The sequence below is a fragment of the Serinus canaria genome, chromosome 3, assembly GCF_022539315.1.
Source record: "Serinus canaria isolate serCan28SL12 chromosome 3, serCan2020, whole genome shotgun sequence".
NCBI lineage: Eukaryota > Metazoa > Chordata > Aves > Passeriformes > Fringillidae > Serinus > Serinus canaria.
In genome coordinates, this window is record NC_066316.1 from 69,043,124 (window position 1) to 69,059,873 (window position 16,750).

Genomic DNA, 16,750 nt, shown 5'->3' on the forward strand with positions numbered 1-16,750 from the left:
TGAATCATCACAGTACCTGCCTTTTGATTTCACACCTTTAGGGTCACATCCCCCATAGAGCACGATCATGCCTGCAGCCAAATTTGGAATTAGACATATTTTAAATTTTTGCTCTCACATGTTTGCTAAGGGTCCACCCTCCAAATTCCGAGAATTTCTATTATGTCTGAAATGCTTTCCTGTTCCCAGGCTCTTCCTGGTAAGAACAGAACAAGAGGCAACAGGCAGAAACTGAAGAACAGGAAGTTCCACAGAAACATGAGTCAGACCGTCTTTATGTGCAGGTGACTGAGCACTGGAACAGGTTGCCCAGAGAGGTCGTGGAGTCTCCCTCACTGGAGATGCATCAAGAACCATATGGATGCAATCCTATCCTGCTGAATGGATTCAGGACCTTGACAGGCTGGAGAATTGGGTGGAGAGAAACCTAATGAGGTTCAACAAGGATGTGTAGGATACTGCACCTGGGGAGGAATAACCTCAGGTGCCAGTAGAGGCTGGGACTGATGTGCTAGAGAACAACTCTGCGGAGAAGGACCTGGGAACTCTTGGTGGATGACAAGCTGACCATGGGCTGGCAGCACCCACATAGCCAGGAGGGGCAGTGGGAAGAGTGCGGCCAGCAGGTCACGATCCTGCCTCTCTACCCATCCCTAGTGAGGCCACATCTGGAGTGTTCCGTCCAGTTTTGGGTGTTTCTCAGAACCAGTGAGACAAAGAGCATAGATATGAGGGATCTGCAGCATCTCTTACAAGGAGAGACTGAGGTAGCCGGGGCTGCTTAGTCGGGAGAAAACTGAGAGTGGATCTCATCAATGCATATAAATTACTCAAGGGCATTTGTCAAGAGGATGGTGCCAAACACTTTTCGGTGGTGCACAGTGACAGGGTGAGGACAGCCACAAATTAAAACACATGAAATTCCACCTAAGCATGAGGAATAACTTTACATGGGAGGGTCGCAGGGCACTGGAACACGCTGCCCGGGCAGGTCGGGAACTCTCTGGACACATTCCAAACCCGCTTGGGCGAGTTCCTGCGTCACCTGCTCTAGGTGCTGTCACCTGCTCCTTGGAAGGGGGGTTTGGACGAGATCCAGAAATTTCTTTCAGCCCTAACGAACCTGCGATTCTGCAGCGCGTTCTCGGAGACAACGCCGCTTTAACAGGGAAACCAGTCCCAACAGCTACAACGCCCCACACCAGCCCGGCCCGCGCCGGGATCCGACGTATCGCAGACGCCGGAAGCTAGTGACTCCAGGGGGCGGGGCCTTGGCCAGAGCCAATCGGCGGCCGGGGAGGGGCCGTGGGCGGGCCCGGCGGTGACGCCACACCCGCTATGGTGGCTGAGTAGTGACACGTCTCCTTGCGCGGCCTGCTGAGGGGCGGGCGGGCGAGCGAGCCTGCGATCTCGCGGGATCCCGGGGCGGCGGTACCGGGGGCCGCCGGCGGTAGCGGCGGCGGGGACGGGCGGCCGGCGCGGCCATGGCGGGGCAGCAGTTCCAGTACGACGACAGCGGCAACACGTTCTTCTACTTCCTCACCAGCTTCGTGGGGCTCATCGTCATCCCCGCCACCTACTACCTGTGGCCGCGGGACCAGCACGCCGGTGAGCGGCCCATCCGCGGGCACGGCCGGCTTCTGCGCCGCGACACAGCGGGGCCGGGCCGGGCCCGCCGCGGAGCCGCCGCGCTCGGGGCGCCCCTCCGGCCCTGCCCGCGCCCCCGAGGGCCGCCTGGAGGGGCGGCGACCCCGCGCTGCGCTCGCCGGCGGCCATTTAGCGGTACCTGGGCCGGCGGAAGGGTCCCGGGGCCGCCGCCCCCCGAGCGAGCGCGCCCGGCTCCGCGCCGCGGCTCCTGCAGAGTCATCGCTGCGCCGGGGTCCGGGGCTTTGTTTGGGGTTCGCGTTTTCCCTTGTCTTCCCGGAGTGCTTCAGGGTGGATGACCTAAATTTTGATCGTGGGGAAAGAACAAGCTATTGAGTTGGGGACAAAGAGGAAAAGTTACTGGGTTCAGCTTTTATGTGCCATAAGGTCGCAGCGGGTGCGAAAATGGGGATTTGTTTTTTTTTTTTTTCTTTTTCCCATTGCAGATCGCAGTTAAATGTCCGAAGGGCTAAATTTCTGTTTCACCCATTGGGATGATGCTTTGTATCCCTGAACAGTGTTATAAAGTTTCTTTGACTAGTTCTAAATCTCATTTCTAAAGTAATTTTCCACTTTGTCTTTCCTGCATCCCTCTATTCTTGGAAGCAGAAGGCGTTTTGGTATACAGGCTGCACAGGAACACATATTTAACAGCAGTTCTGAGATTAAAAGGCTGTAGAAATTGTATTTAGAGGCTGGGTGGTAAATGCTTAGTAAAACAGGGATGCTTGATACTGGTTCCCTTTGCAGAAACCTACTGACCTCTTAAGAACACTTGTGCTTTGCAATCTGAGAAGAATCCCTTTTGTTCCTTGCATCTTTTTACATTCAGTATCTGGTGGTTACTTTGTAGCTTTGATGCCGTTTTAAATGGCTTGCCAGGTTCTGCTCAACTTAGTTTTTTATATGTAGAAGAAATACCTAGCAATGGAATCTTAGTCCTGTACCTTCTAGTGAGGAATAGGATGGAACAAATGTTTTGGTGCTAAATGACAGCTGTTCACAGTCTTGGCTGCTGCCAGACGTGCTGGTGGCCTCTGACAGAGCTCGGGCTGGAGAACCTCTCTGGAGGGTGGATCTCTGCTCTCCAGGTACTTACTACCTGTTGTACAGCTGAGGAGTTAGTTCTCCCTGCTGAAAGGAAAGGTTTCTCTGCCTCTTCTTTCTGCATCCTGACTGTTGCAAGAGGGAGGCGTTAGTGTTGTTGAAGGTGTTTTGTAATCTTTGGGTTGTTCTTGAGGAGCGGGGAATCAGAGAGAAAATATTACTTCTGTAGCCTTTTTTCAAACATCAAGATTTTTATTTTTGTTCTGGTGAAGGGTGGGAGGCAGTGGGGGAGAATCACTTTTTCTCTTGAATAATGCTTTACTTCCTCCATATCTCTTAAAAGCTGCTTCTTGGGAAAATGGGCTGCTTCTTGCCTGAGATGCTGTGCAGAATGGTGTGGCCAGCAGGGACACTCTTTGATGTTAGCATCAGTTTCAGGGGGCTGACAGAAGCAGGAAAAGTGTAGAAATGCTGTCAAACTTGAAGCACTTTACCAGCCTTACATAGATTGTCAACTATCCTTGTAGAATGGCAGAAAATGAAAACCTGATTTTGGAATATGGCTGTATGGATTTCACCCAGTTTCCAAATAGGCCTGCCATTAAATTTATACTAATTTCTTTCTGTCTAGCCAGCGTTGCACAGTATATAGGGGGCCTGCTGCATATTATTCTGCATTCAGTGCTGGATTCTTACAAAGCCGTGTCAAACCATACTTTCCAAAGCAAAAGGTAGATTTTGTTATGCTGTTGGTGCAGAAAAATGAGTCAACTACGTGAAAATCATCAGTGGAGATGGAAGAATGATTTCTGCCTCATAATTGTCTTAATGGATTTTAAAATGTGAATGTAGTCCGGTTTTTATCATATGCATTAGCGGCATGCCTACAGTCTCTTGATTGAGTTCTGTTCTGCAAGCTCTGTTGAAACAAAGAGTTGAGGTGTCATGCAGATCATCATTTGGGACTAATGTTGGTCTACTAAGTAAGTTCTTAAGAAGTAAATCTGCTAAGCAGTAGAACATTGTGATGTTTAAGTTGTTTAAGTATATGGCTCTTAGGAAAGTAATTTCTAGCCAAATCCTCTCAGTATTTTTCTCACAGCTTTTTGCATATATTCAAGCATGCCTGTTCCAGCATTTGAACAAGATTTCAGGAATAAATTAAAACATTGTGATGATGGAAAACACTAATTGTTTAGCCACCACTTCTTGTTTTCAGTGTAATTCACTAGTTTAAAAAAAACAGCAAAGCCAGTTATTTCAGAAGCAAAGAGAAGGCCTATGTCTTAGAAGAGAAATCTTCCAACACTGGTAACTCCTGCTCCCTTTGATGAGCAGAAGTATCTGGAGGTTCATATGAGTTGTTATTTTGGCGCTAATTTAGAGAGGAGTTTCCAGTACTGAGGCACAGTATTGTGCCAAAGTGAACAAGCTCTGCCAAGACCTCTGCCCTCCGTGTGTTAGGACCAAGTAACATTTTTGTTCTGGAGCTTTGTTTTGCCTTTGTCACACCTTGTGGACTTGGTGAGGGTCTTCAGGGTCTTAGTCTCTGTCTTTGTGATGATTTTGAGGCAAGTGAGGAAAACTTCAGACTGTCTCTTGCTTGGTGAGGTGCAGTTGTACTGGTGATCTCTTTCAGCTCCAGCTGCAGGAGTGAAGAAGACCAGGTCAGGGGGAGCTTTTGAAGCAAATCAATGCTTGTACTCCTCACTTCAGGACCCCTTTGCAATGCAAACCAAAGCATCCTAAAGACACAGAGCAGATTCCTTTTTTGGTAAAAACTGTGTTGGAAGAGGAGCTTCAGCCACGTTGTGTTGTAAGAGCAGACTAGAGCTAGCGTTTCGCAAGGGTGAAATGCTCACTGCAGGAAGGTCATGTCACTGGTGCCTGCTGCTTCCATCTACAAATGTGCTGCCATGGATTGCTGGTATGTGATACAGTACAGAGTGCCAGTGGAGGGAGAAGTACAGCAAAAATCTGGAAATTGCTGATGGCCTGTAATATTTTAGGATTTGTTCTGTGCTGTAGTTTTGTAGTAAATGCTCATGGAATAAATAACCCTCCCCAAAACTCAGTATTTGTTTTTGCTATAGTGAAGCTTGGAAAGTAAGACTGGATCTATATTTTACTACTTCAAGGAAAAACAAAATGTGTTACCTAATGTTAGATTTGTAGTAGAATAGTTTTTTTGGCAAGCCATTAACATTTTGCTTTTAGTTCTTGTAATAAACTTTTGGAAAGCCTTGTCAATACTATTGTCTGGAAGAACAGCATGATGTAACTTATGTCTCTAAAGTACTGAGAAAAATTTGAGCTGTTTTTTTTTCCTGAGTGTCTAAACCTGCTTTTCCAAGGCATTCTGATAGAGTCCATATGAAGTGTTGCTGCAGCCTTTGGTAGGGGTTGATGTTAGCATTTGGGAACGTTTTGCTCTGGTGTGCTAGACACCCTGTGAACTGTCCCATAATTTCATTACCTCAGCTTTGATAAACCAAACAAGCAGGTAATTGACTTTGTAAACCGGATTTGTCCAAATGACTTTACCTCCTTGGTGTTCACTCCAGAGCTAATAAGGCCTTTATAGAAGTTAATTATTCAGCTTTGTGTCTTGGACTGAAGTTTCATAATTGCATTGAGGTAGCAGTGCTCTAACAGAGTTGTCTTGTATTTCTCCCCATTTCTTATGCCAAATAGAGCAACAGTGTATAGGATTGGAAGAAAGTAATTTTAGCTAAAACTGGGTGTTGTCCCTTTTTTCTTCTCTTTCTTCTGTTTTACTTTTAATGTGTATTCAGTTCTGTGTAAGACTGTGTGTAGCTGGGATGGTACAGGATGTGACTGAGGGAAAGAAGACTGATTTTTTCAGTGTTGGTGATGGCTTCAGGTAATGGTGAATATGGCTTCAGGCTATATTGTTTATCCTTGACTTGTTTCTTTAAAACATATATGTGTGTATATATATTTTATTACTAAAAGAAGTCATACTTTTTCTGGGTTACCTTTGTTTTGGGAAAATATTGGTATTAATTTAGCCTAATTACTGTGAGTAAAACTATTGCAAGGATTGCTCTTGGAACAAAAAATGTGGTTGCTAAAAAGTTCTTCTGGTGCAGATTCATTCTTAGCTAAAAAGGTATTTTCTGCAATGGGAATTTTCAAGTTGTTTTTCTAATTGTTAATTGTGAGAGTTGAAGAAAAAGATTCTTTTTTTTTTTTTTCCCCAACAGTTAGGGGTGGAGGAGTGTCCATCTGAGTACTTTCCTGCTGTTGGACTTGCTTTGAAGTTTCAGCATAAGCTTGTGTAGATTAAATGTCAGCAGCTAGAAAGGAAATGGAGAGCAAGGGGTGAATTAATTTAGTTGGATAATATGGCAGTTGTTGCACAATGCTGATATGTTTGCTGACCTTTGTGTACTTTTTGACTTATACCTGTGCTGCTGGATTGAGACATAATTATAAAGCTCTGCTCACACAGGTGGTCAGAGATTGTGATGTGCTTTGTAGTTAAGTACATGTACCCAGAAGCTTGCTAGTTCATCTTTTTTAGTTTCTTTTGGTCTACATTAAATAAATTGTCCTGTTTTAGGATGCTGGATATTCATAATTTGTTACAAAGCTGATGGAAAGAATAGAAGTGTCTATCCTGAGTTTTTTATAGTAACTTGAACAAAACAAGATGTTGAAAACATTTCACAGACCCCTAAGAATAACAGCTGTGAATGCAAGGATAACGCTAAAACAAGATTGCAGTCACTTCTGAGACAAAAGAGGCTGTAGGAGCTATTCTGTTTGGAATGTAGATCTTCCTTCTTGAAGTTTAGGAACATAAAAACCTACTGTAAGGAAGGGAAGCAAACCAGATAATGGCTGCATTTTTGTATCTAGAAAAAAAGTATTGATATGAAATAGATAAAAGCTATTTAGTTAACTTTCATTATAATAGAAATCCATACAAAGTCTATGGTGTTTCATAATTAAAAAAATATATTTATTTGGATTTTGTTTGTTTGTGTTTTTTGCTTTTGTTGCTGTTCCCCAGCCTGGCTGTATGTTGTCTGGTTTCTCACCACTAACACTTTTCCTTTGCACACTTCCCTCTCAAATGTATCTGTGTGAGATACAGCCAAAGTTTTCTTGAAGACCACTGGGCTAATACAAAGAAAAACTTAAAAAAAATCTGGTTAAAGAAGGCAATTTCCTGCTAATCTTTGAAGTTGCCATGCCTGTAGGAAGTAGCATAGGCAGTTAGAGAACCCTAAAACTATTCCAGCCTTTTTTGTATTGAGGGTGGGCAAATATACAGAAATATTTAACAACCATAGCTTACTTGGTGACTTAAAAAGGAAAATATAATACCATGCTGATACTTAATATTATTTTGTTAATTTTCTTACTGTACTGCTATTTTGAAGCAGTAGGGCATTTTGTATACTTCTGTAGATAGTAGTTGTCACTCGCATTAAAAACCTTGATCAGAAGTCCTGAGAAAGTTGTTCTGTAAAGGTTTGCTGTCTTAGGAACCATACTTCTCAGTATATCTGGATATCTCTGTGTAGTAGTGTCAATAATGAAGGTTTCTCTGTAATTTTTTGGTGTGTTTTTCATCTGTGTCACTTGAGGCTGACCTCAGAGATTCTCATATTAATCCCCTGCTTTAAGATGCAGGTAGGGAAACTGAGGCTGTGAAGTTTATTTGGCTGAGGACAAACAGCGAGTGAGCATCTTGGATGTGACTCAAGCCAGTGCAGAGAATGCAGGCAGCACTTCTTCAGTTTTATCTGTAATGGAGTAATGAGCACTTGTACCTCACAGCAACTGAGGGAGAGGAAGCAGCATTGCTGCTGCTCCCACTCTGGGTAGAATTCTTCCTTCTATGATGCTCCTAATCCTCTAGTGTGAGATTAGATTGGTTGGAGTGGGTTAACTGTGATGCCTGTCCTTGCCCACAGCTCACTGAAATCTCATTAACCTTACTCCAAAGTATTTCACAGCATTTTGGCATTTGGTAATGCAGGATAAAGTACAGGATGCTGGTAAAGGACAGGATAAAAGCACAGGATGCCATGCTCATTGCTAATGTGGTGCATAAGCATGGGTGTGAAAACTTGGTATCTGTGAATATAAGCATTTTGTGCCCATATATATGTGTGTGCTTATCCTTTCCTGTTAATATAACCTTTTATCATTGTGTCAGGAAGTGGGAGGAGAGTCAGTGAAACTCAGTTATGCATCTAAGGACTGTTCTTACCTACAAATTGAGCTTTTTGAGAGGTTGAGTATGCCATGGTTGACATAAACCGTTTCAAGTTCCAAAAAATACAGTTTATTAGGTGACTGTTTGAAGGAAAAGTATAATGTAATGATAAAACTTAACTTTGTTTTGTTAATTTTTTTTTCACTATTTTGCTCTTTTGAAGCAGTACGGTTTTTTAAGAAACATTTGAAGAAGGGGCAAACATCATGCGATGCCACTAGTAATGTCTAGCAATTATCTCTAAAAATATTTTTCAAAACAAAGCATTTGCACAGAGTTTTCCAAATTACTCTATTTGGAAAAAAAAAGCCTGTCTTTTCATGGAATTCTAAAAAAGTATTGTAATCTTATTATAAGCACTATAGCTTCCTAGCAGTAAAATAAAATTAATAGCCCTGTACTGGAGATTAGTTGAGTAGCTTCAACACTGCCCAGAATGCTGAAAAGCTTTTTTGTGGCAAGTTAAGGATCTAGCCATAACAAGAACTTTTTCTTTCATTACATGTACATAAAAATAAAGTAGTTTCTATTTTTAAAAAATTCATCCTATGTTATGGAGGCTTATGAAAACAGTGTACTGAAGGTTTTATTGCCCACCTTGTTCATTTAATAGTTGCTGCAAGGTTGTCTTGACTACTCACAGAGATCACACTAAACTACCAGGTTATACAGACTATTAGATTTAGATTCAGTTATGGTTTCATGGGCAGCTAAACTGTTCTTGGAGAAGGAGCAGGAAATTTGAGAGAGAAGCAAGGTAAATGACAGGAAATAGAATCAATAGTGATTCCACAGTTTGGGGTGGGTTTTTTTTTAGTTTGTTGTGATTTTTTAAAAATTTTATTTGTGTTTCAAATTCATGCCTGTGAAGAAGTGTTTGGATCTGCAGCAATTTAAGCAAGTGTTGACTGGGGCTGATTCTGCATCCTTGCCTCCTGTGGTGCTGCTTTTTCCCATTGTGGGGTTTATAGGCCTTTCCCTTAGTTACTAGCCAGGACCTGACATGTATCTGAGTTTCATGGTGAGGAGGGTTGTGCTGGCTGGAAATACCAAGAGCAGAGTACAGTTGCAAGAGCACAAAACAGGTACCTAATTTCTTTCCTGAGCAAAAAGATTAGTGTTTGCACCAGTTTTTAAATAAGTATACAATTAAGAAGATTTAAGAGCTGTTTTCAGATTTTTCACCTATTATTTATCTTTTACAGGAAATTGCTTACAGGCATTTTAAATTCAGAAGATTCCTTTATCATGGTTGGCTGGATGAACTGTTTGAAACTAGGATATTTTTAAGCATTGTGGCTTCTACAAAGGCTTACCTGGCAAATAAAGTTTCAAATACCCTTTTTTCTTTGGCAGCAAAAGCTGGACATACTGGGTCAGATCAGGTGGGGTTTTTAATGTAGTATTACAGAAGTGAGTGCCTTAAGGACGGAATAACAGGACAAGCATAAATGGTGTTTCCTTTGCATAGTCTCTGTGTTTCCAGTGGTTTTGAGTTCAGTAACTTTTGTTATAGCATCTGTACCATCCTGTGTACAGGGAGGTCGCTGTATCTGCTGCTCACACCACAAATAATTGTCTTTGTTTTGCAGCTGCTTTCGATGTTGCTTAATAATCCTTATTTGCTCTGTTGGAAGAGGAAGTAAATGTTCAGTCCTGGCTGTCACTTATGTTTTTTACAGCCTTGCACTTTACTCTCTCAGCTGGAAGACTTGTAGATTATATTTTGGACATAAATCTCCTTGCACGTTTGATGGCCCTTGTTCACCTTAATTGAATGTTTTCTGGTTGCCTCTCTTTAAAGAAGTGGGGCTAGGACTGTGCATCATGTTTGAGGTATTTACAGCCTCGAGGTTGGACATACCTCCAGCTCATGTGGTGGAGCAATAATCCCTTCCTTTTCCTCGTAGGAATGCTCTAAACACAGGCTCTGATTTTTATTAGTAGTAAACATTCAGCTGAGTTTTACATAGAACAGTTTCTCACAACACCAAGATTGCATTCTGAGAGGTAATGGTCAGCCTTGAGCTCATCCTTGTATACATAGAATTAGCATAGCCCTCACTGCTGGACTTTGTTTTCATACTCTCAATTTCATGTGCCATTCAGAAGTGCACTTGCTTGATCTTTACAATTCTTCAGGATGCCCTTGTCCTTGTTACCCAGAATAAGTTCATATCATCCAAGAGCTTTATAGTCTGATTACTTATTAATGAAATGTATTGTAGTTTCAACACAGATTCCTGCAGAGCTCCTGGCGATTTCCTTCTGCTGGGAGAGTTGACAATTCACTCTGTCTTCTAGTCACATATTTATTTTTGCAATGGTTAGATGGTTGTTCTCAAAGACTTGTAAAAGGAACCTTTCAAAAGCCTTTTGGAAACCACAGACTGTATCAGCAGGATCTGTTCTGTATGTTTACTTCCTTGAGAGGACTTTACCAAAAACTCTGCTGATGCTGAATGGATGTATGGTACTTATCCTTGTGTCCCTTGTGTCCACTAATTCTGTCCTTTAGTAGTTTCTTCAGGGTGTGCATCAGAACAGTACTGACTACAAGCATTTTTAATGACTGATGGTATGTTAAGTGATTTTTGTTTACATTTAATTTGGATTGAATGTGTTCTGGTTTCCTCCGCACACCAAACTGATAAAATTCAGTTAATAGTTAAGAGTGTATAATCTTGGAGCACAGCATTGTTGTTGGCTTTGTCTGAAATTGATAACCTTGACTCATGTGGGTGTTGTTCCATAGTAAAATGTCCAACTTTCTGATTCCTCTCAGGTTCTGTTAAAGTTTTGCAATGCAGCTATAGCTCCAGCCCTACTATAAATTTGATAATTTAGGTGATAGAGCTTAAATGTTATTGTAGTTAGTTCCACTGACTATTTTGTCAGTGCAAATGAGGCAGTACACTGATAGGAAGGACAGGGTTTGGAAGTGGCTTGATTAGCAGTAGTGTAACGTGGAACTGTACCCAGCTGACTGTAAACACAAAGCTTGGGTAAGTAAACTCTGAAAAGAGTTTAACTTTCAGGATATTGAATTGTCTTAAGTTGCTGTTTTTTAAAGCTGTTAGTAACAAATGCTATCTTTTGGTCAGCAAATATGTGTGGAATTGTGGGAATGGAAAGTTAGGTTACTTATTGTTCCTTTTAAGCTTTATCTAGTTGCTGCAAAACGTGCTCTGGAAAAAAGCAGCTTTGCTATTAAGTATTTTGTAGGTCTCTTTGTAGTTAATGAACTGCTTGAGGTTTTAATACTTAAAATGTTACTCAAAACACATAATTTTTTTGGCTTATTTCTGTGAATATTAACTAGAGAGAAAAATCTCTTTGAAAACAACTAGGGTGAGATTATTCAGCTGTTAATGTTTTAGTTAAGAGGCTAACCTGGACATGACCTCTTTACAGATAAATAATGAGGGTAATGAGGACAATTATTATAATGACAGACATTAAGGTTAGAAAGCATCTATCAGATGGTTTAATTCTTCACTGCTATTGTCCGTTCAAAGTCCTGAAACATGCTTTCCATTTTTAAATTATTTTTTTTAAGTAATTCCAGTGGGAACAGTAGTGCTTATTTGAAGGCTTTTTCATTTAAGCAACAGTGTTTTAGAACACTTTAAAATCAATTTAATTTGCTTCATGTCTCTTTGGGCTTTTACAGTAAAAGTCAATCCTATTATAATAAGGTTGAAATTGCTCAGTACTTCAGAGGAGCCGCTGACTTTGTGAGTTTGCTGTGAGTTTCAATCCTGCCTCTTAGTTGCTGGTAAAGATGGGTTACTTCTTTTACAACATAGTTATAAGTGTTTGTCAGTGTCCTTTTCGAAAGTAATTGTGAGGATTTTTTTCCTCATCCTGTGACTTTTAAAATTATCTCAGATAGCATACTATATCCATGTGGAGTCTTTTTCTATAATAATTATCAAGGAAAATGTCAATAGAGTTAAGCATAGATGCCTAGTGAAAAAGTAGGGTAGCCTTTTCCTGCTTCATCTGTTATCTGAGAAATGGTTTAGTGCTTAAGAAAGTAAATTTTTACAGAGAGCCTCAGTTCAAGACCTCAGTAAATAACTTGTTCATACAATTATTTGATTTCTGTTATTGCTGAAGTAGAAAAAAGCCCAGAAGTTCAGATTTTGCATATATATATATATATATTTATACATACACGCACATGTAACTGTGGAAAGTAAATAGGAGCCTACTTAAGTGTACAGTTTAGAGGATTAAAACTGTGAAACCCTGAGAAAAATCCAGGAGTGTTTCGACTGAGTCTGTTGCCCTCAGTTTTAACAGAACAGATGTAATGCTTAGAGCTGTGGTGTCCCTGTGCTGTAACCTTTACTGAAGACTTGAATGCTGTGTGTATTACTTGCACCTCTTGATGCTTTCCACAGGTACAAGTTTTCCATTCAGGTGTAGAGAGAGGATGACACACTACAAATGAGTTTTGTGAAAGTCTGGTTTTAAAGTTGGCTGCAGAACTGTGTTGCTCTGTGTTCCTTGCTGAAAGAAGTAATTTTCTTTCAAAACCATTCTCCTTTGGATGAATTGTCTGCAACTGGTGGGCAGAATATTTCATGTGCACCACCTCCCATTTCTTTTTCTGACAGAGTACACTGGAACTGTATTCTGGACTTTGTGACTTGGCTTTTTGTAGTAGCCTGAAGGTAGAAAGAACACAGGAGGCTAGGATATATTTCTGTCCTTTCCTGCAGTTTGAGGTAGAATAATGGAAAACTGGTGGCTTCCATTGATTCTGCATATTAGCTTTTTGCTTGCTTTTGGCTGTCATAAAAATTGACTGATACTTTGAAGCTTTTATATGCTTTAGATATAAATACTGATGCCAGTAGTCTTATTTGTGGTATTTTTTTTCCTAAAACTGACCTTTGTTTGTTGCAGCTGAAACAAGATTCTGGGGATTAAAACTTCTCAGTATAATTGCAGCTGTACCTCTTTCTGTTCTCTCTTGTCTAGAATTGCCTGTGTCCAATAACAACAAATGTGTAATCTTCTATTTTTTCTCAAAAGGATGAAGAAGAATCTACCCTTAGGTTTTGTTTTGTGGGGTTTTTTTAAGCACTTTTTGGAGCTTCCAGAACCTGAAACAAAAATACTAGGTTTAGGTAGGGGTCAATTGTCAAGCATTTCTGAGGATTGGGTGTATCCTCCTGTTTCTTTGGAAACAAGTATGTAAGATAGGTGAACTTCAAAACCAATCTTTAGCCAGGCATGGCTGAATTGTAAACACAGGTTGAATGTAATCTCTGAAAATTGGAAATCCAACCTGTAATTAGCTTTCTTCTATGTCTGTATGTCCTGTGTCCCCTCCCATTCTGTGATTAGTAAATCAGAACAGAGGTTGAGACAGATATGAGAATTTTTGCTGCATGAGGATGGTCATGCTGCAGAATAGCTTGTTCTGAGGCACAGTGAGCTCTGTCTTTGAAGCCACTCCAAAGGCCTACAGCCAGACCTTGAGCAACTGCTTTTTTGACTCTCCTCTGAGCAGCAGGGTTTGATTAGGTGATCTCCTGAGGTCTTTTCCACCCTTTCCAATCTGTTAGGTTGTTCTGTTTTACCCAAGAACTGTGTGGTCTGCGTTACCCATGCAGAAGAAGCATATGCCTTCAGGCTCAAAGAACTGGATTTTCAAGAGGTTTGCATAAGTTCTGATCAAGAGAAGTCAACTGTTTACTTAAACACTCTCTACTTGTCCCTGTTTTGATGCCCAGAATACAAAAGAAGTGACTGAAGCAGTCAACAAGGGAAGCCCAACCTATGTCATCTCCCTAAACATCTGTAAGGCCTCTGACAAAGTCATGAAAGAGATGGCACTCAGCTTTTCTTTTGTATCAGTACTAGTTATATTTCTTGAACTTGAAAAATGTATTAAGATGTAGTTTTGACTGGACATTCGCATTCATTTTTTTAAGTTACTACAATATGTACTTGTGAGAACCCTTGTGAGTAAGAATTGTGTTGGGGAAAATCTCTTTGTGCATCTCAGGAACTTTGGGTGGAGAGAAACATGGGATGCTTTCCCAGATTATTTACAGGAATGAAGTGGCAGTCTATGTCGGAACCCAGGAAATTCCTCTGGCTGCCCTGGAGGACTTGAGCCTCTGCCCAGGGGGCTCAGAGACTTTGGCACAGAGCCCAAGACCCCTGTGCCTTTGATTTAGCCCTTGGAAAAAACAATAACCAACCTTTATATGAAGAATTACAAGCCGCAACAGTTTAAGTAGAATGATAGTGAATTTATCATGGGGTGAAAGATAGATTTTTTTTTTTGGGTTTTTAGAATGGGGGTTCAGGGGGCAAGATGGAGGAATCTGAGCATGTCCAGCCTTTCTCCTTCTTCTTGGCCTCCATCTTCTGCTCTGATGTTGGCACTATTAGATTGGTTTAGAGTAGAAGCTCACTGTATAACATAGGTGATAGGTATTGGAAAGTAATTGTAAATATTGTACAGGTAGTTTTTGGTATAAAAAGATAACACCACCCCGGGGGCAGGCAGAATGCTTCTGACTGTCTTGCTGAGTGAACCTCGGCTGGACAGAAGAAAGAATTTTATAGATAAGATACAATAAACAACCTTGAGACCGAGAAATGAAGAGCCCTGACTCCTTCTTTGAGCGTTGGGAAAAGAGACTTTCTAACTTATCTCAGGGTCACTCTGACCAGCTAGAGATCCCTGAGAAGTCTACATCCTCTTGTGAGAGGGGTGCTTTAACAGTACCTTGATGCATGGGGTGGTGTTAGTGAGATTAACTCAAAAGCCTCATGGGTGCATTATGTCTTTGCTTTTCAAGGCTCTTTAATACCTATTCCTAAAACCATAGGAGAGATTCATTATTGTGAAGGATTTTGTCCATCGAATGAGAAGTGGTTTTGACTGGAGGAAAAGCATTTCCTCCCACCCCACACACACTTGTCTCCCTGTAATCCCATATCAAAGGATGTTGTCTGAAGTGCTCTTACACTGTAATGGGAAGCCATGATCTGGACTGAGAAGAAATCAGAGAACTCTACTTGTCTGCTTTTAAAACTCTGAACCTTTTTCCCTGACAGAATATGGATTCCAGAGCTAAGATCCAGAGAAAATACAATTCATATTTCACTGCAGAGCTTTACCTTGAGGAATGTGTAAGGTGTTCACTGCAGTGAAATCAGGGTCTGCAGGATATTGCAGGGCAGTGTGCCAGTTCTGTGGCATGGTAAATTCACTTGTGTAGAAAGGAAGCTCCTTTTGTCAGACAAAGGCAAAGCAAAAAAGATCTGATTTATCCACAACTTGCTGTTGTTCCTGCTGTACTCTTTATTTGTTTACAAACACCAGTTTGCCTGTGGGTTGCATTCTGTTTGTTTTTCCTGCATGCTGTAGCTAACATACTGAAAAGGGAAACTTCTGGACTTGGTAGAAGTAAAGTTTACAGGTGCATGTTAGGCAAAGGTTGGGTTCACATGTGATGGTTACTATGTGGCATATAGGAAATAGAACGGATTTCTTTGAGGTAGAGAGAGTAATCTGACCAACTTCTTATGTTTATGCATGTACAGCATCACTTAAATGGATAGAAAGCATTCTTTCCTTTGCTAATGTTGGACCTTATGTTAGTCCTCCAACTCTCCTTGTACTTCCTGTTTGGGGTGAGGTGGGCATGTTTGCTGTTCTGAGTTTTGTCAGCTTGGTTAATCACAATCTCTCTATTTTTATAGAACAAATTCGATTAAAGAATATAAGGAACGTATATGGAAGGTGTTTGTGGTACCGCTTGCGACTGCTTAAGCCACAGCAGAACATAATTCCTACAGTGAAGTATGTACATTTCATTTGCATGGCTTTCCATTAAAGCAATTCTTACTTTCTTTTATATAGCAATACACTGGTTTGTAATCAAAGCAGGGATTAGTTACTTTTGCATCAATAAAGAGATATTTGCAATCTGCAATATTTGAATAATTAATAGGTAATCATTATTGTCTAGTAGGGCTTGAAATCTAGTTGCATACTGTTTGTCCTGTATAAAATACCTGAGTGAGCCTCAGCTGTAGAAAAAGTAAACATTGCTTTTATTTGTTCAAAAAAATAGTTCTCCCTCACTGAAGTTAGTAGTGCTAGTGCAATCTTTTGATTTAAATATTTAGTATGCGAACATATATACTCAAATATAAAAGAATAATAACTTTGTATGTTTGAAGGTGAACCCTTTATCAGTTCCTTGTTACGCCCATCCTCAAATTGTTTTGCTGTCTGTTATGCACCTGTGTCAGCTTTTTGTGTTTTTTTTTTTTTTTTTTTTCTTTTTAACACATTGTCTAGGATCTAGTTAAAATCATCTTTTAAAAATGAGATAATAGTGTATACCTGCTGAGGAGTGACAGTTAAAAAATGGAGACTTTGTGGTAGTGGATTGTTCTTTTTAAAAGCTAGAAGAAAAAGCGGTATTAAAACTGAAATACTAATACCTGCTTTAGTGTTTCTTGCTGTTTTAATACTGTTTCTTGAAGAGCGATATAAGATGGCTTTCACTGTTATTAGAATGTTGCTAGAGCTAGTGGATTTGTGCATTTAAAAAATTCTTTTTCTTCCAAACAGGAAAATAGTTCTCCTTGCTGGCTGGGCATTATTTTTGTTCCTTGCATACAAAGTTTCCAAAACAGACAGAGAGTATCAAGAATACAACCCTTATGAAGTATTACATTTGGATCCTGTAAGTAATAACATCTTTCACTAGTCTGTACTACTGTAATTGTATATGCTGTGTGTAGATGTCTAATCTTGGA

The 16,750-nt window shown here is 40.6% G+C and overlaps 1 protein-coding gene across 4 annotated transcripts in view; it reads left to right on the forward strand.

Moving 5' to 3' along the window:
• Window positions 1-1,349: 1,349 nt before the first annotated feature.
• The window catches only part of SEC63 (SEC63 homolog, protein translocation regulator), a 564,354-nt gene continuing 548,953 nt past the window's right edge, over window positions 1,350-16,750 (forward strand). For 3 of the 4 annotated variants that reach the window (XM_050971870.1, XM_050971871.1, XM_050971872.1), the window contains exons 1-3: window positions 1,350-1,608; window positions 15,683-15,782; window positions 16,563-16,677. In XM_050971870.1, the coding sequence (XP_050827827.1) occupies window positions 1,485-1,608; window positions 15,683-15,782; window positions 16,563-16,677 (339 nt within the window). In that variant the 5' untranslated portion in view covers window positions 1,350-1,484. The remainder of the gene's footprint in view (window positions 1,609-15,682; window positions 15,783-16,562; window positions 16,678-16,750) is intronic. The other variant, XM_030235678.2, reaches the window with a different exon arrangement.